At 40.3% G+C, this 20,845-nt stretch overlaps 1 protein-coding gene across 1 annotated transcript in view; it reads right to left on the reverse strand.

Moving 5' to 3' along the window:
- Nucleotides 1–20,845, reverse strand: part of CPXM2 (carboxypeptidase X, M14 family member 2) — an 83,488-nt gene that overhangs the window by 52,447 nt on the left and 10,196 nt on the right. The window contains exon 2 of the mRNA XM_026115895.2: nt 2,796–2,905. Within this exon, the coding sequence (XP_025971680.2) occupies nt 2,796–2,905 (110 nt within the window). The remainder of the gene's footprint in view (nt 1–2,795; nt 2,906–20,845) is intronic.

Below are 20,845 nucleotides of genomic sequence, written 5' to 3' on the forward strand. Positions count from 1 at the left end.
GAGGAGCCACTGGTACACCCTCGACACACTGCCACACACGTCTCCACAGCCTTCGCGCTACTGTAATGCAAGTTAATCTCCATTTCAAGCTCCCAAGCTCCCACAAGCTCCCCTGTGGTACCTACATATGGTTGTAAGCATATATTTTTCAAATAATACTGAAATTCAGAAGTCCTAAATGCAAAATAAGACTAAACACTGAAAAAATCAAGTGGCAGGGAAGAGATCTGCAAGTGTAAATGGCTTCAAAAATATTGAAAAGTTATCAATTTTAAGCCAATCCCAAAAGTAGAGGAAAAGAAAAACAAATGCAAGACTGCACTTTTAACAGTCAGTCACAGTGGTAACTCTAAGTCATCAAGGGGTTTAGGAAATTACTTTATAGTACAGAAACAAGCTTTCAGTAACGTGGAAAGTTTTGATTTGAGGATTACTAGAAATGTCTGTTAGAGATAAAGGTGTAGGAGAGAAAAATGCTGCATTCAAACAGGAAAAGCAAAACAGAAAAAAAAAATCACTGAAATCAAACATTGCATAGATTAGGCACTTCTGGGTTATTCATATATGAGCCTCTGAGAGTCATGGGATGAAGTAACTCCATACACCAGAAAAGAATCAAAACATAACTTTCATGCAGTAAGGAGAATTTATGCAGAATTAATACATTTCAAGAGGATAACAACAAAATGAAAATCTGTACCAGGCACAAGTACAACATCATGAAAGCTTTTGTTCATAGGAAAAAGAATGATTTTTCTAAACAAAGATCTGAAACTAGAGAACAAAGAAGAAAGTAAACACACTATTTTTATTGGCACTGGGACTAACGGTCTTTTCATCCGAGACTTCTGTGCAGGACTCCAGAGCTGACATGGGACCTGCAGTGCTGTACAGGCAGAGACTTCATGCCCACAGTAAACAGAAATGAAAGCTTTGCCAAAGACGTGGCAGAAGCATTATGGTTATAATCAGCAGCGCCTGGACACTGCTGCTAACCAGCAGCTGGGTTGGTGGCAGACGAACGTGGGGCGAGATAAACGCAGGCCCCTGAGATCCTAACTGGCAACAGGATACCACAAGAAACAAATGCACACATGGAAACTCGGTCTAATCCTAGCCCCAAGCGCTTTTTGGAAGTACAAGCTGCTTGGCACCTCTCTTCCGTTAGTTTCCCAGCAAAAGACCTTTTTCTTTGCTTCCACTAGAGGCCCTGGATATCCCTGTTTATTTTCAGGCTACAACAGGACAGTGGGCCAGATGGACGCCTGGTCTGAACCCGTATGGTCGTTCTTGTGTTTAACTAAGTGAACCTTAACAATGCCATGAAAAATGAAAGACCACAACAAATGGAACTGACATAAATAATTCAGAGAACTTACATCACATATTTTATGGTTTTTATGCAAGCATACAAGCAAAACTATAATAAAATAAACATTCCTATAGAACACACCTGAATATCACCAACTTACTCTTCTTAGGGTCACCAGCAAAGAATGGTCTTTTTATGGTCTTTCCTAGCAAAGAATATGAAATAAAGAAGCAAAGTACCTTGCCCAGATCTCCAAAGAAATTAAACATGAAGGCTGCAAGCAAAGTCTCACATCAAACCCAGACTGGTGTAATAGCACACGCAGTCTGAAAGGAAAGTGCCCATTCCCATCTCCATGCTGTCAGCATGCTCCTACCATTCACCTAGAGTTAATTCTGGTGCTTACATAGCAACACAGTGAACTGGTTTACTGAGCTTTTCTGATAAAAACCGACCCATTAAAACAAAACAAAAAAAACAGAGCAGTTCTCCTCTGGATAAACTCACAGAACTGTTTCAGCAAAGGCACTATCACTAGATCGAGCTCAAGAAAAAAGCAGGACTGCACCATGGGTGCCTCCTTCCAGCAGCTGCCTACCATTACCCTGAATTGGGCATCATGTGAAATTGCGCTGCTGATTGGATTTGTGGTTCCTAGTCCCTGTTTTAGTCTATTAACTAGCAATTCTCTTCAGCTAGAGAAAAAACATCTAATGGAGGGTTAATAAAAGCTAGCTAGCAAGTTAAACAAACTTTATGCATTTTTCACTCTTCACTTGGTGACCAGTGTCTGGTATATGAACTTGGGTTTTAGATGTTCTACTTTCTTATGCAAAAGGAATATTTTTTCACTGGAAACAACCGTAATTCAGCAAGTAGCATGAATAAAGTAAAAAAAAAGAAACACTAGACATAGGAAATAGAAATTGTTCCTGCAATGCACAACTCTTCATGATAAAATAAAAGCAGCTAAACCAGACAAGAGGTTGTATGCCAGTGGCTTCTAACTAGCATTTTTTGTAGCATTATCATTGCATTTGAAAAGCTGCCTTAGGGTAAGTGCTTCATTTAAAACCACAATTTCAATTAACTACTGTCATCAACTACAAGCAAACAACAAAAAAGAGGCAACTTGTTCATAAGCTTCCTTTCAGTCTCACTGTTAACAGAGCTGGGATGATTTCCTACAGCTGAGAAAGATTTCTGTGCGGCCTCACCTCCACCTTTACTTACGCAGAGAGTTCTGTAAGGATTCGAATCCTCAGCACAGTAAGTTTGGAGCATTTTCTAAACTGGGAAATGACCCCCACAACTTTAAGAGTAATCCATCAACCTTATTCACTGTTGTAATTCCAATGTTTCCCCTTCATTTGCATTACATAAGCTGACAAAGTAGTCAGAAGCAATAACCATCCATTGGTTCTCTTTATGCGACGATACAACCTTAAGCCATTCTACCACTTAGGAGAAAAATGGATGTTACCTGAATATTAAGCCTTCCTCTGTGGGCCCCAAGGCCATATCGCTTTGCTGTGGAAGCATGAAGCTGGAAGTCAGTAATTTTTAATGTCTCTAGACCAAGTGGAGGACAATCTACAAAACAAAAGATTAGAATTTAATAAAAAAATAAGCAAACCATAAACAAGTATTCAACATTTCCTTCTTTCACTTGTGCCAAACTGGCCAGGGTCCTTGCTGGTATAAATGAGTATAGCACCAGTGAAGTCAATGCAAAGTGGCAGCAGCCATAAAATCAATGAAGCAATGCTGATTTACACCAGTTGAGGATCTGGTTCTCTGGGGTCCTCATAATATAGTTATTACTGCTTGCTATATGCTTTCGTTTTTTACAGATATGCACAGTATTTCCTGTCAAGTGCTTTTCAGTACAAAATGCCAATAAAATGGCCTTTTATTTGTCTCTCTTCTGGCATTTTCTTTTTCATCTCTTGTTTTGATGTTTTCCCCTGTACTCATTCCAAGCTACTGTATGAAGTTATGTTTCTAATTAAAATCTATTCTGGAAACTTCAATCACAGTCGCTCACGTTGCACAATAGCATCTGTTACAAAGGTCCGGGAGGCCGGACTACTGAGCTCCACGGAGGTAATGACTAAGCACAAACAGGGCAATTTTGAAACAAGGGGCCATCTCTCTAAGCTCCAAATTGTGCAAAGCCTTGAACAAAGAAAAGCAGATGCCATTGCCTTTGCAGCGAGCCAGTAACGCAGCAAACTCCAGCCTGGAGCTCTGGCTTTGGAAGATAAGACTTCAGAGAGAGTCTATTTCTTTATTATCAGAAAAACATTCTGGTCTAAGACGACCCAGTCACCACAGTATTTGAGGCCCCCACAGTCCTTTGCATATTTATCCTTAAAATACCAGGGCGATAGTGGGAAGATCAACTATCAGTGTTTCACAGAACATGAACAAAAAGTACAGAGAGATGTTTTGGGAGCGTCTAAATTGTACAATAAAGCCAGCACCAGCTGGAATTGGAAAGTCTGCATAGGACAGAAGTGGAAAGCAATGTAATACTTGCATAGCTCTGGTACTTTTTAGGTTAGACTTGGTTTTGCAGTGCCATGACCATAACGCTTCTGGTTTTGGGGACAGGCCAGAATTTTTTTGCAACACAACTCTATCGTGTTTAGGAGGTTTGCTGTTATTTGCACAGTGGGCTGTGACAGAAACAGGAACTGAACATCAGTCATGAATCCTTGAGTGCATTTCTAATCCCTAGACCACCCTTAGTTACAATCCCTAAGCCATCCTAATTTACCGCCTTGCTTCAAAGTTGTGATTGAAATCTCACTTGTGCCACAGCTGCTGGAGAGCTGTCAAAGAACTTATCCCCATGCTCTATAACTGTATCCCACTTACATATATTTTTAATTGCTCGTCCAAACTTCATGACAGTACGTACCCAAGAGTCTCATCCTGGCCATGTCTCACAACACACTCTCTCACATACAGTTTTGTGTTACCATGCACTAATGGTAACATTCTGGCAGAACATGTATGTGATTTCATAAGCTCCTCCTTAGATCATGGACAAAATCCCTCAGGAAAAATACTGCATACTGCCAATTCATGCTGGTATTTCTTTGTTCATCCCTAGAAAAATTCCTGCAGAAAATCTATAGCCAAAATTCTATGTTTTCATCAAAGACAGTAAAGACAAATGCTAAATATTAATGTATTTTTTGAAGTACCACGCATGATCTTCGTGTTACACAAGAGACAAAATGTAGACAGCTCCTCATTTAGAAGAGCTTTCAATCTAATTATCCAAAACAGAGAAGAGACAGGATGCGCAAGGAAAAACAGAGATAGGAGTAGCTCAGAGGATTTTTGTTTCATTGGCTGATTGTTTTAATCGTATTTCCTTATATATGAGTGTTTCATTTTAGATTGTACTCTGAGTAAAACAAGTCTTAGGCTCTGACAGAGCTCTACTGGGAGCAAATTATATAGCTGTGAACTTCCTGCCTTTCTTTAACAAGCTCAGTCCTCAAGATATACTTGGAAATAACTCTAAGGGTGTAATCCTGCAAACTCTTTTGCACTTTAGTATATTTTCTTGTGTGTGTAGTCTCACAGTTCTCAGGTACTCAAAGGCTACTTGGAAGTACCGGCAAGATCAGACAGCAGGTTTGAGCTTAAAATAAAAGCAAATTGCTTTTACGTACTCAGGACCAGGACTTCATAAAACTTCATTTAACTCTATGTTCATACGCTGCACCTGGCTAGAAGGGCAATCTACAGGCACTACTGTAACTTAATAAAAAGGTAGACAATTTTCCTCAAAGTGAGTAGCCAGCTCCACCAGCAACAGATCTAATGAAGCTTAGTCTCTTCCAGATTGCATTTCAGAGTCAGGTTTTCTGTTATTTAATAGGGAGCAGCAAATGCTTACAGAGCTGTCCCAGCCCTGGTGTTCCTCCCACCACTCCTCTGCATGACTAACTGACACAATTTGTGGTCACATCTTCCTCAACAGAGATATGAGGAGAATTTCTCTCTTCCATACAGAGATCTGTTTTCATGAAACCCGTCGGAGCGCGCTCGTTGTGAGGCTGCTAGCTGCTTGTCAAACTTGGCTGAAATTATCCAACGGGTTCGAATGTTGCTGGAGTGAGAGACATACCCAGACACTACTGGCATGCATGCAAACCACCTCCACACAACGCAGCCAAACAGGCCTCATTCTTTAGAAAATCAAGCAAAAAATACTTATCAGGACGCATACAAGAAGCAGGTTTGGTTTTATTCAGACTGAAATGTTACTAATGAATTACAAAGCTGTAACATTCTTGGGTTGCCTGTGGATTTCAGGCAGAGTTTCTTAAACTGCAGCACGGGCTATTTACAGACTGAAAAAATTGCTTGCAAATATTTATGTCTATCATCTCTGTTTCTACAGAAACTGAAGCCTAATAATATCTCAAAAATGTTCATATGCATCTCAGTTAAACATGTCTGACTGATCTTTATTTTATTTTAAGTATGAATTATTTGTCTTGTTTGTGAATGCATTAGATTAACAGGTCCATATTACGAAATGCTCAACTTAATAGGAGCTTTCAATGAAAGCAAGATTAGGCTCTAAGGACAGGCAGAAGGTATCTATGATACGCAGTATAGAGACCTCTGATGAAAACTATGCAATACACTGTTAACAGTATGTTGTCCTCTCTTGATGACCTCAACCCTTACAATATTTTAGGTGAAATCATTTGGATCTTTACCATCAATTTAATAGGATTTTATTTGCACTGTTATTTACGTAAATTAGAATGAGAGCACCTAACTTGCTTTCTCTGGAAATAAGAACTAGAATTTAAGCTATCATTTCTAGCCATGAAGTTGTAGCACCAACTTACCAATTTACCAAATCACTTCAAGACTTTTTTTTTTAATTTCATAAGAAAAATCAATATTTTGCTCCAGCACCTGACTGAAAATTTATAAGACATTCCCTTCATAGTCAGCCTCTTTCTCCAGAGACCCTCCCAAATGGAGAATGGAACAGCAGGATTCTCCACAAAAGACTCTTGACCTTTAGACGTTTCCGTCCATGTAGGTCTTCATAGGGCTAATAATCTGGAACTCATCAAGTCTACCATGTGCAGTAGCAACAAAATATGGAATTTGTGCTGTTTTCTACAAGAGAAGGTCTTTGATTTTGCTTTTAAATGTAATTATGTCTTCTATAAATAGCCATAATATTTTATTGCTAACTCTTTAGGAATATTAATTTTTTCCACGTGCATATGAATTTCATCATCAATAATAGAATAAGAAGAGAAATATATTATACCAAAATATCAAATAATAACTTTGATCTGTAATGTGTAGAGAAGGTGAAGGCAAAGTTTCCAGCACAGCCCAGTCTGATTAACTCCAAGTTATTCACTGTAATATAATACAATCCACCTAAAGTTGCCAGTTCACTACAGGACAAATACATATATATATATATCCTGAGTCATACTTCAAATTTAGTTTTAGAGAAATTATTTAGTTGGTTTTTCTTTTTTTTACTCTTTCCTTAACCTGCTAGAGACATCCAGGACAATCTAATTATTTTTAACAAATACAAAGGAAAAGGAACTGATTTATGGCATTCATAAAAACTTTACTTTTTAAAGCATCATTTTAATATATTTTATGTAATTTTAGAAAAACCTCTATATAATAATGGAAATTGCTGCACAGTCTATCAGACTGCCTTAGTGATTTTGTGCTCTCCATACTAGTTTGGAAAATAAATACACAAGCTATAGGAACTGGGTAACACAAATAATCAGACCAGTTCAAACCTTATAAATTTAACTGGAAATGATCTAACTCTTTGGTCATTTCTTTAACGGGTTAAAAGAAAAATCATACAAATACAGGAAATTTAGTTTTGGCTTTGAATGACATTTAAATCCATGCACTATGTACATAATAACTTACTAACAAAACCTATCAGTATCTAACCACAGCACTTATGTTTTACAGCAAAAGAGAAACAAACATCAAACTTGTAGGTTCAGAGAAGAGGCTGAGGTATGGAAATCTCTCTCTTTCTGGCCCATATCTAGCCATGATTCCACACATGATTTTCAACCAGGAATAGGTATTTATTTTAGAAACAAGTCACTAGGAAGATGTCTGGATCAAATTAATTAATTCCAAGGCCTAAAAAGGGCTTGGAATCAGATTTAATAAAATTTGTATCTTGAACACTGTTCTTGTGAGGTTTTCATTTCAAATTAACTTTCCTATTAGCTATATTAAATGGCTATATCTCAATGTCCAATATTTTCAATTATCCTTCTTCCAGCCGGATGGACGATTTTATCACAGCTAAGGCCAGCAAGGCATTTCTAATGCTTCAATACTGTCAGCCATCACTTGTCCCTTGACCTAGGGAGCGGGGGAAACACTTCAGAATTGCTTCAGTCACAGCCTCATCTCTTGAAATCAAACATTACAGCAAGGTGCACTATATTTTAGGGCTGGCCGATACCATGGGACTACCTGAAGGAGGTACTGAGATCCCTTCTCAGGCCAGCAGCAACTCGAGCTGCTGTCTCCGCAGGGCTCTGCACTGTGCAGGACACTAGCCCAGGTCTGAGCGCAGTTACAGCTACATGACGGCTGTGCCGTACTGATGCACCACCTTCCACTAAAGCTCTGGTTAAAAAAACAGCTTGTGCAGAGCCAGCTTGGTCATCTTTATACCTGCAGTATAAATGTGCCCTTACAGTTGCTCTGCTGCAACATTATCTGTTCTTTATCGTACAATGTTATTAGCAGGCATTCTTAGAAATGCAGAATAATTTCATCAGCAGAAGATACGGCAGGGAAAACACTCATGTTCATCTTTACTGCCTAAATTATTCACTTATTTTATTTTCTTCTGCTGTAAATAAAGATCGTCAGACAAGCACTGATTGTCTTTATAGCTCTTTTATCTAATAAGGATGCATTTAGAGAATCATCCTTTACTGTTCTTTTGGGGGGGCACAGCAGCCAAATGATTGTCTTATTTAAAGAATATTTTCCATCCGTTTAGGAATATGTTCTGTTTTTCATACAGAAAAAAAGCAGCATGTTTCCTTTCTATTTATATTTGTAAGGGCCATACCTGTATTCCTTTTCAATTCCCACAAGTCTGTGCTTGTCTAACTCCTCACACACAGCGATACTCAGATCTGTAAATGGAGAAATATCAGCCTTTTGCAGCCTGACAGTCTCCCTGACATTTGGAAGCTGAATGTACTCTGACTGACTATTTCTTTTTTATGATATGTGTTTTAGCTCCAGGAGCTTTGTCATTTTAAACAGATGATAAGGATCCACTTGCACTTCAAAACGTTCATTTGGGCAAAAGGGTTGTTATATTACAGAGCTATAACAGTCCAGAGGAGACAAGTGGAAGCCCAGACAGCATTGACAGTAAATTGACAGAGCATCTGCTCTACACAAATGATGGTTTAATGCCTGGTATTTTTCCTCGTTGGTACCTGTAGCTACGCATCTGGGGCTTAAGCCTGCACCACCAAAGTCAAAAGCAGAACTCCCACTGACTTTAGTCAAAGCTGGATGAGATTTTCACTGTGATAAACGTGATTCCCTCATGATCCTTCCACTGTAACTGATTTCTGTAACTGTGCATTTTCTGTCAAAATATACACTGCAAGTATGTTTTTCAGTAATGCAGCCCAGCCAAAATCCTCACTGGCAACAAGGCACTAAAGCTCCTTTAAAAATCAGGCCCTCTCACGCTGGCCACTTTACAGTGCCGGAAAACCCACGTTGCACATCTCGGCCTTTGTTCGGCCAGCGTTTGCCCGAACAGGGAGAGGGACAAGGACTAGGATGTGCCGACTGCCGAGAGATGGCCCGTCGATGCTGGGAAGGGAATCAGGTATGGTGCCACTTTGATGTGCTCTAGGGTGCTGTTTCTATTTCTAGTAGTAACCTGTTACTTTAATCAACATCAGTTTCTTCTTTCTATAAATGGCTACACATCTGCTTATCAAACCTGGACATAGTCTCATCCCCTCTCCTGAAACCTTGTTCTCCGCAGATTCAACCCCTGTCTTGCCAACCCGGAGAGGTCAGGCATCTCACGGCAAAACCACGTGTCCCAGGGCAGATGTAGTCTTGATTTCTGAGTCTCTGTTTCCTCTTCTGGACCATCTCAGGGTAGATGCAGAATGTAGGCCTCATTTAAGCAAAATACTTAAACATAGTTAACTAAGAGGCTGCAAAGTAAGTGAAGCTACTGACATATGAAAGCTAAGCATACAATTAAGCATATATTTTTAGGGACAAAATCCTCAATGTTTATTATTTTGTTCATACTATTTTGATCCAATTCTTAGATCATTATAGTCTAGTACAAATATTTTTAATGAGGTCAGTATAATAAGTTTGACCCTAACAGCTAACTTTAGAGGCTTTCCTGTGAAAAGTATAGTTGATAATTCATCTTCTAATAGTGGAAAATTTTAATGGAAACTCTGGCAGTCCAATTCCTGTGTCTCAAATACTACTTAGGTAACAGACATGCAAAGTATTTTAATACTGCAGTGTACCTGAGTGGTGCAATAACAGTAAATGCACTTTCTGCTGAGCAGTTACTTGCTGACTATGTTTGGATTGCTTTGCTGTTACGCAGCTTTTGTGGGGGCTGAATTAAACAGAACAAGGCTCTCCATTTTCTAAATATTTCTTATATTTACAGTCTTAAACCACCTGTGGGGGGAACATGGTCTAGCTAAATTTTGCTGTTTTGAAGATGTGATCATGGAAGTGTGAAATCTTCACAGCTGTTCATGAGTCACATTCTATACTTGGTCTGCCCCAGCTTTTCCCTGGAAACAGGTTTATCGATTTCCGTCTGAGCGGTTTTCCCCGCCTTCTGACTTTGTTCGTGCACAAAGGATTGCTAGTAATACAAACTAGTTTCTCCCCTAGTCTGAATTCAGGCCACCCGCCCCTGTGCACTCCAGATTAATTGAAGCACTGCAGGCAGATGAAGGCTCTTCAAGCACACAGTTTGCTTTCATTTGTTTTTTCTTATAAACCCATTCCCAGGGCAGCAAAGGAACAAAGCAAACAACATACACTTATAAACAAATCCCCGATATAGAACTTAAAATACCAAATTATAGTCCCAGGTTGAACTTCAAATAAAGGATTAAATAGATTCCAAAACTTTCTCTATCCTAAGACAACATTAATTGTGCTCTAATGTTGTATCAAAGCCATGCATTTTTCTAGCACGAGCAGCAAATACTGCATGGGCTTTAAGACATTGGAGACTTTTCTTGGGAGGAAAGGGTAATATTATCACAAGACCGTAACACACATTTGTCTTCATGGTTGCTGCTGAAGATTAAAAAAGATAACAAAAAATGCTTTAGATATGAAACCACAAAAAGCAACTCTGGTATGAGGTTCCTGATCCAAAGCCTCCTTAAATCAGGAAAAATATTTTCATGGGCTTTAGGTGAAGCCAAAAAACAAGTGAGACTCTGCTCTTCACACTAAGCGCACATCCACAGGCAGAGGCAGCTCCAGGTAGAAGTGCCCTGCATGCAAAGCCAAAGGTACGAGCTGATACAGCTGCACCAGCACTGCATCCTGCTCGGTGCAAAGGGTCCGAGGAGCCTTCGACCACTGCGATGTTCACTGCCGTTGTTATCCAAACAAAACAGCCCTCTTCTTATCTACATCACACAGCAGAAATGTAGATGAGCACACTATGAGGAAGAACCAGGGATCTGCCCACTCCCTGTTCAAAGGCAAGGCCAAAAAAGTTGAGTCCCTGCCATACTTCTTACCAGCAATACGCAGAGCTCTGTGGTGCAAACACACTTAACGCTTCCATATTCTCCTACCTCAGCTCTTGACTGGCCCTTAAAATTCAAAGTTCTTTAGGAAATCAAATGTTGCTGTTCAAGAATATCAGAAACGGTGCCTTAATCAGAGCTAAGAACACTTTCTGAACTCTTACAAAACTAACACCACCACTTTTGTTTTTTGCATTGTGTTGCAGAAACAAAAGGGTCTGCCAAAGCTATGCTGGCATATGGATGTATACTGATTATGCCTCATATATATCACACCATATTCTCTCTCTCTCACTCTCCATTTCTATGCACTATTTATTAATTCAGCCTACGCTCTGCTTCATTTTTAACTTTCTTTCTTTCCTCTGCTTCTGAAGAGGATAGAGATATCTGTAACGTAACTGGACACAACTGAACCACTTTGCTGTGTGACCACATTAAAAAAGCCAGGAAATCTGCACCAGATGAATATATTTCACATGTTCCTACTCTGGTTGTGATGGGGAACACGGTCAGTTACATTTCTATTATAGACATTTATGCTTTTTCGAAAGGTCACACTGTAACTCGCTCCCTTTATGTTACCTAAACACTGTGCACCAGATGGCAGGATTGGGCACATAATTTATTTTAAAGGTTGCAGGGTACAAACTCACTGCAAGGGTAATAGTTTCCCCTTCTCACTTCCAAGGCTGAGGAAAATTCAACAATCCAAGGCAAGTAAAGAATAAATTATCTTGACCCTTTAGGTCACATTAGACATCAAACAAAATATTTTTGAGATTTAGAAAGTACACTTTTTTTTTACTATTTTTTCACATTTTTGCTCCCTCAGACATCCAGGGTTGTGGCTGGTTCTAGATATGACAAAATAGCACCTTCAGCAGGATGAGCTTCTATTATTCCTGGCACAGCTGGAAGCAGGAATTTCCAGAAAGCCTGTTCGCTGGAGGCTTTCTGGCCAAGTTTTCAGACTCAGGAGGCTCAGTCAAACTTCAGATACCATATAACCTTCTCTGAGCAGCATGCTGCTGCCACCATCATACAGTTTGCCTAGAAGGTGATGTGATTTATGATGTGGACAATGCAGAAGCTCTGTCCAACATGCATAAAATCAACATGCTTGGGCACAAGCAGCATTTCACTTTTCCTCCCAGGTCTGAATCTTGCTAACTGTAGCCCTTCTGTTCATGGGAAAGAAGCAACCATATGTGCCCACAGCCAGCAGCCTCCTCAAAGAGGAAAGGTGGGTACGTATAGAAATACGACTCGGAGCTGCAGCTCACGCTGAACAAGCCAATACTCTCAGTCTCTGCAGCTGGCTATGTATACGTGCATATGGCCATCAGAGCCAAGCTGGGGTCCCTAGTACTGCGAGAGGGGCACAGCTCACCAGTAAATGTATCTGCATTGATATTCAGGAAGCTCGCCCTCCAGCTTGAACTGCCTTTCCCCGTTTCATTGCTTCTCTGCTCACTTATAAAGCAGGACATGTCTTAAACTGCCCTTGTCTCTCCTTCCCTGTGTCTCTCTACCTAAAGAGAAAGGAAAAGGAAAAAGGGGCGGGGGGTGCAGACAGGACAGTCAGAAACTGGGAGCTGCGAAACTCCTGCCTTGCTGCGCGCCTATGTAAAGGACCAGGGTGGGAGTTCAACGGCGCCTTATATTTCAGGCTTGGTCAAGGCTTCCAGCCCTAGTGAAAAAACCGATGAGAGAGCTAGCCGAATTACAGAACTGACCATCACCATATGCAGTCTTTAAGTGCCACTGCAGGCAAGGTCCCAGGAAAGGTTTCCAGATGCTCGTAATAAAAGGTATCCACTCATTTGTATTCAGACCTGACGAGTCCTCCACATTCCCTACAAAGCAGTATGTGCATTTAGTCACTTTGAAAAAGGCATATTATTCCCTTTAATGGCTAAAAAATACAGCTATAAAAGTAAGATCAGTTCTTAACTTTTTATTATGAGTTCTGAGTGAGTCTGACTTACGTGCAAGTAATTTTAAAATGTCTCCTCTGATGTTTGTCTGAGGCACAGGACAAAGTCTTTATGCAATTCCAGCTAAAGCCACAAAACTGAGTACAGCCATCAAAAATAAGAACCATTCTTTTTTTTCCAGAGCCAAACAAATAGACTTAGCCAAACAATGGAGACAAAAAACTGACTCAGACCGCTTTCAGAAAGGCTGAACATAGGACTAAAATTACTATTTTAGATGGGTATTTGTCCAATGTGCTCATGCCAGAAATATCTTAAAATATCTAATTGCTGAGATATACTGCAAGACCAAAGATTCTACAATAAGAACATTAATCACATCTATTAAAAATAAACATCTAAACTTGGAATACCATTAGCAAGTACAAAATCAGTAAAGAAAACAACTACTATCTTAAGATAGTACTCTGGCCCAATAAACAAGACACCTTTAAAGTACTTAAGTTTAACCACTTTTACATTTCCACTTGAGCATAGTTTACCAAAACAATACAACTGCGTGAAAACCGTTGTACACGTATAAAATTGATTTATCATGATACATTTTCCCACCTCTCATATGAAAGGTGTAGTAGCAATTTCATACACAAGCAAGTACCCCCGAAGTTAGTGAGGTATAGCACATTCACTGCACAGTTGTCCAGAGTGACAGCCCAGTCAGGAAATCCCTTAAACACCACCACATATATGCAAATGTCTTTCCTTAATTTGATCAAGAATTAAATAGAATTTAGGGCATATATCTGTTATAGGATCAGGATCCTGGCTGATATCACAATATTTTACCAAAATGAGGGAAAAAGGAAAAAAAAAATGCATCCACCCAGATCAATATCAATGTCTAGTATAAGAAGTTTGTGTGTAAGAAGACTGTATTATGACACCAAAACCTGACATGGTATAGAAACAATAATTTGATTCCTAATTATGTAAGAAATTTCCAAATTAGCAGAAATATGAAAACTTCTTCCTTCATCCAAAACTTTTCCATTTGATTAGCTCCAAAACAGCCTTGGATTCTTTCCTAGACTGTTCCTATTAATCTTCCGTCATGCCAGTTAGGTGAATTTAATTCAAGACCCCTGTCGCATATTCCTGAATAACAAAATGCTGCTTCTCCAGTTGACTAAATGAGACATACATAACCCGGAAATTTTCCAAAATTTTGGGTCCTGGAAATATAAATCTGTCAGGAATTCTGCCTACTTTAAGGATTTTGTTGCAGAGCCCTCGTTTTAGAGCATATCAGGAATCCCAGGCAGCACAAGAGAAGTATCCAAGTGGGAGGACGTAGGAAAGGGACCATATATCCTCTGTCACAAGGATCAGAACTACACACCTGAGACTGTAGTAGACCTGGTGGGGAAATACACATGAACAACTGCACCAGCTCTCTAAAAATGCACAATTCCACCGAAATGAATGGCACTACACAGGTATCACCCAGTTTTCTCCTTTTTTCTCTCTCCCACACACACATTAAGCCCGCATACACAGAGCAGGAAAAACTTCAAAGACTGTAAAAGAGTTCTCATTAGTGCTGATGCACGATTAACTTTTAATCACTTCTACTGTAGTCACCTCCATTGCTAAGTAGTAAGTCTGTCACACTTGAGAAGACAGAAATCGTTGTTTCCTGGTCCATGCTACTTACTGCCATTCAACTTTTAATCAACTTTAAGCTCTAGCATTGACAGAACTGTCCTAAAAAGTGGAAAGTGTGCTGGATATGATATTGAAACAGATGCATTATCTTCCTTTATGAAGTAGTCCAAAGCTTAACACAAAACAATCAGGGCAGAAGATAAGATCACTTTGCTACTCAGTTCTTGGGTTTTGGATTAGACTGGGTTTTCTATTGGCTTTCTGACTTAGCTCTTGGTGGAAGCAAGTGAGCACCAGAGTATGGTGACGAAGTAGTGTGAGCCATCTTTCTAGGCAGCAGACAGTCATTAATGATCTTAGCTGTAAGTTGAAATGTCATCTTTAGCCACCTTGCTTTCGCTTTTTCATGATTAAAATTAAAAATGTGCATTTACTAACAAAACATAGACTAGAAATAGTCTGTATCTGCAGTGAGACCTGGGCACATACTTCAGGACAATCTTTCTTAGAGTCATTTCTTCCCTGCTGATTTGTGAAAAACTAATCCTCACCAATTTTAAATCTTCCCTAAGAATACACTGCTAATCAGAAGTGACATTAACTTTTGCTTCCCCTGCATGTAGACAAACACATAATTACACACACACACCTTGATGTATAAAGCAGGAGGGAGGGCTGAACACTTTGGCAGAGATTGCCAAGAAAACAATCATACAAAAATGAGGAGAGGAGAGAGACCAAAATTTGCTTAAACTGCCTCTTCCAGTTAACATCCCTGTTCTTGTAACAGTAGTCATTTGTTGCCTAATATAAGGAAGAATCACTGAGGTGGTATGAATGAATATTCAATGTTAAGAGAGTTTGTTTGTGTGTTCCACCCTCAGCTGTCACCATGCACACACTGGCCTCAGTTCCTGTCTATCCCTTCTCCAGGTTGCACATCTGGGCTAAATACTTGACCTATATAGGGAGCCTGTGACAGGAAATACCTCAAATCAATCCAACTTCGTTTTAAAACCTTTTATAAAGTGTAAGTCTCCATTTTATAAAGACCTCATGTGTCTGATCTAGTGGTAAGTTTAGACATTTGTACTTTTTTTTTTAAACACATCTGTTGTTATTCTTTCATATGAAATAATAATAAGAATGATTAAAAATAAACACTCCTCATAAAGCATAGAAGTCATCATAGTGCCTGGAGCTATTGCTCATACAATGATTTCAGAAGAAAGTTGTGTGGTTACAATTAACCTGATCTCAAACTTTGTGCTCCTTCCCAGCCCTTAAAAAGGAATCAGTTTGCATTTTCTTGACCACAGTAAAAGAAAGAATAAGTTTGGGTGGTTTGTTTTGCTTTTTACTTAATTATTGTTTTTGACAGACTTTTACTGGTTTGTTGATTCAGGCTCAGCTCTAATACAGTACTAAAATTTAGAAGCAGCTGATACATTTTAGCTGTGTGGAAAACTGTTCAAGTGAGGGGATGAAAACAATGGCCAAGTGCGCACAGAAAATAACCAGAGATCCTTTCAATATACCCAGAAGTCTTGAAAAGCAAAACATTTGGAAACTCATGTAACAGAGCTTTCTCCTTTCCCTTAAAGCACCCTAAGTCCAAGCTGATGCACCCATGAAAATCACACTGAAAGCTAATAAAGTATTTAAAAGTTTAAAGCAACAGGAAGTAAAGCTTCAAGAAACAATTACATCTCTAAGATTTAAGGAAATAAAATCCAGGTAGGGACTGAAATGTGACCAGGAGCAAAAAAATAAAAATAAATAAAGAGCAGAAGAGTAAGCTGCTGGGGCATAAGCAATGGGTGTGGGAGGGAAGGTCTCCTGGGAGCAGGTCCATGACCCGGTGTTTGGGCCCACTGCGGGGAAAACAAAACCCAGCACAGCAGAAGAATCACACCGGAAAATACACCAATGATGAAGAAATCTAAGCACAGAGCCCAGTTTGCACAGTCAGTTAATTACTCCTTAAAGTCATTTCTGCAAAGGGCGTGATTTTTAAGGAGCCCAGAAGACACACAAGCACACTGTAGTCAAGCTCCGTCTTTCCCACGTTTCACCAGCTGGGTTCCTCATGGCTGCCATTGCTAATCTTCCAGAAGGATTTTCACTTTCTCAGTTCAGGTGCCCACTGTGAAGATGGCACTTCCCGCATGCCCTTGTCCTTCCATTTTACCTCCTCCTCTATACCTGCCTTCAAGCTAGTGATGGGGGAGCCAATTTAGAGAACTAAAAAAAAAAAAAGGAAAAAGAAAAAATTGCCTCAAGCCCAAGCAAGCACCAGGATCCTGTGGTTTTAAAAGCTCAGTTAATGTCTCTTAAATTGTGAGTGCTCAGCATTTTCACAAGCCTCTACGCTTCCTGTCTGCCGAAAGAGAATTGCTAAAAATATCATGAGAAAGGCCTGGCTCCCAACATTTCAGAGGAAAGAACTGGAGATTCAGCAGGGAAGCTCTTATGAAGCTTCCAGTGCCACGCCATCGAGCAAAGGAGCCGACACAGTTCAAACAAGGTTTAGGCAAGTACCTCAAAGGGTGGGCAACTCTCCAAGCCAAATGACTGAGTGTTCAGAGGTCCTTCCTCCTCATTCCAGCTTCCTGTGAGCTTGCTGCTTTGTGCAGTCCACAAAAGATTCCCAAAACTCATTCTGTCTAAACATCTTTTCTGCTTTGTTTAACAATCAACCCTGGTCCAGCAAAGGCTTATAACCACAGGCTAAACATTCAGCACACAGGAGGTGTCAATGAAGCAAAGCTAAGTCTGTCAGAAGCTTCAAAAGATATCATGTGAGTTATCAGTGAGTTCAAAACTGCAAGCATGCTAAAAAGTATGCTTGCTCAAGGATGAAAGCCCAAAGATTCATAATGAAGTGATATACTTACCTGCAGACCCAATGAAGGCTGCTTGGGAACTCATTCAAATAAATCCAAACATATACTACTTGCCCACTGAGGTTTGACATCCTTCACCAGAAGAATACTGTTGTGCTATCAACAGCATATGTTGTCACCAGCAGAGTCTTCATCTCTGCTGCAAACATGAATGGGCTGATGTGAAGGATGCAGGCCATGCTTTGAGATTTATCGCTAACTCGGGTGCTGCCTTGGAGAGCCCATCCTCCTTCCAACCCGCAACAGAAGGAAGTATGTAGCAATGTGGGCATTCTTCCGCTTGGAAAGCACTGTATGTTTGAGGTGGAGTGGAAAAAACTTTGAGGCAAGCTTCCCTGAGTGCAAAGAAATGCTTTTCAGCTTGCTAACAGGTGAGAAACAGAATCTGATTCAGGATTATGGAATAAAAATATGGAATGCATTTCTGAAGGAATATTTTGGGCTATTTTCTCTCCATGTTTTCAAAAAACTGTATGGCATTTTAGCTGCATAACTCCTATACTAGCATTTTTTACCATATTTTGAAGTTTCCCATGCTATCACTTCTGTAGAAGCATAAGGGGTTCTCTCAAAATGTCAGTATGATTGGTATTTGACTGGTGTTCAAGCATCAAAAACCCCAAATAACCGGTTTTAACTTGCTTATTTTTAGCAATACCAAATAATTCAAACTTGTCTGCAGCATTTTGCATTCCATATGTTACTAGCCTTGATCACGGCTTGGATTATTTGTGTTAAAGTCAAAATTGGTGATGGGGTGGTAGTATTGCTGGTGGTAGAAGGAAGAGCTTACATGCAGATCTGAAATCAACTCTTTTAAGATATGCTGAACTTTTCCCTTCACTTGACAGATGTTTTAGGAGGACCTGACAGAAGAGCAGAGCTGTAAACCTGTCACTATAAAATATAGTATCTCTGAAGACGTGAACATAAAAATACTCTAATTTCTGTGAAAGACGGAGATGGTTTCAGTCGCTCCCCTTGCAGACAACATCGTCTCCCCACACGCTGCAAGCAGTGCGGAAACACGCGCGAAACGGACAGTCCGAGGGGAGCGGATGGGAAGGCGGTCGGGACGAGCCGGGACGGGTCCTGCTCCAAGCCCATGCGTGCGGCCCCGCAGCCCTGGCCGTCGCCCCGTGCAGGATGCGGACAGCAGCCCGGGCGCTGCAGGCCTCGGGAAATGGGAGCACTCCTCTCCACAGCGTGGCCACCCAAAGGTCTTTCACTCAGAGTGAAATTCAAGAAATACGGGACACCTACAGCCGCCGGCACAGGGAGGTGCCCCTGCAGTGCCAACGGCAGTGCTGGGAAACCAGGGCTGCTGGGATACAGGTGACGGCTCACGAGAGCATTGCTCTGGGGATTTTGGTGCCCAAGCCACCTGTAAATGCTGTGCAAGACAGGAGGGCTTTGGGACCAGCTGATGGAGGGATATGTGGAGCAACGGCCTGAGCCTACTATTCCCACAAAGGAGGTACCCTGTGGAGGGACAGAGTGTGGAGTTGGTAATGGATGAATATTCAAACGGCTATAATGATCTTGGCTGTGCGTTTTGCAAGGACGAGGCCTGTAGTTTGTCATAAGAGTTAAAATTATGAGGTTAAACCAAACAATCAAGTCTATAGAGACAAGGGGCAGAGACCGTAGCAGATAGGTGTTCAGATTGTTGTAACCTTCTTGGTTTTGTGTTTTACAAGGGCAAGAGGGTGAAGTTCATAATCAATATGGGTTCAGTTTGTTGCCCTGTTAGCCCTGGTAGTCTGATCACAGGGACCAGGGCTGGAGTTTTACTTGAGTGTATGTATGCATTGTTAGAATGTCACTCCCTATTGTCTGGGAGAAGGGATAAAGTCTATAATGCATATATATTAAGTTTGTGATGATAATGGAAGTATATTCAAACAGTTCTTTAATATGTGTTTCCCAGAGACGAGAGGTGAAACGTATTGAGCATAAAGGACAGTGGTATTAGGTACTAAATGTGTCTAGCATGCCAGGCTCTGTTCAAAACATGGCCACCAGTCAAAATAATGGCACAGGATGTTTTCCTTTAACTCACTTCAAACTATTGCCCAGATGGCTAAACCACTCTCATTGCTGACAAAAACACACATCTCACAAGGAATGTTGCTGAACATCAAGCTGCTAAGGCATAGATGCTCTCAGCCCAGACTCTTGGAGGTATTCCACTTTTCATAAGGTCAGGAAGAGCTGAATGAGGGCTGGAGAACAAAGATGAGCATGATTCTAAAACTTAAGGATTAAGGGAAGAGAAGTCCTGATCTGATTATTATTTTAGTATTTTTTATTAACTCCCAAGGGATGAAGTACTGAAAGATCAACTGCACTACTAACCACCACTACCAAAATCACTCCTACATGTGGCCACATTTCTGAGGTCACATGTCTCTCCTCAATCCTATAAGTGAAGAAAGTCAACAAGACATATAGCCCTCCTTGCTGTTCTCCACATTCTCTATACTGGCTGGACCCCTTCTCCGGCATGTAACTATCCACAGGCATTGCATACAGAAAGTCTCCGTGGCTTTGGGTGCCGCCTTGGTTAGTCACCAGAGTCTATACAGTGGAAAAGCCAGAAGCTTCTCTCTTAGATTGCAGTCTGCTGTCTTGAACACCAGACCACCCTTCTTTCAAAACTCTTTTATCTGTAGAAGAGTGTAAGTAAAAAAAAATGAACAGAATATCAACGTCATGAACATTTAATTTGCATTGCTTGTTGAGCTGGGTCCTTAAGAACCATGTTGAGCATAGCAGAACAATCCTGTTGCCAGTTACACGTCCCAGCTAATTCACAAGCAGTCTAAAGCTGACATATGCTCACACAAGAAGTCTGTTAGACAATTCACATTAATGGAAAAAAGAAGTTAAACCCAGAATAGGTCTGCAAGCGATTAACCAAAAAAAAAAAAAAAAAAAAAGGCCGTTAAATTAATCAGCTACACTATTCACTTTGAATGTAATATTTTCCATGTCAGTAGCTAGAAACTACAGAGTAGATAAACTCGGAAAAAACTGTTTCCAGTACATGAGCTATGTTTAATTTATGTATTCATGTAATTCCATTCATTTCATTCATTATGTAATTCATTACATGTCTTGTGTGGACTCTTGGATGCAGCAGCACATTTTCAGATTCATCAT

This window comes from Dromaius novaehollandiae, chromosome 6 (genome assembly GCF_036370855.1).
Source record: "Dromaius novaehollandiae isolate bDroNov1 chromosome 6, bDroNov1.hap1, whole genome shotgun sequence".
Lineage (NCBI taxonomy): Eukaryota > Metazoa > Chordata > Aves > Casuariiformes > Dromaiidae > Dromaius > Dromaius novaehollandiae.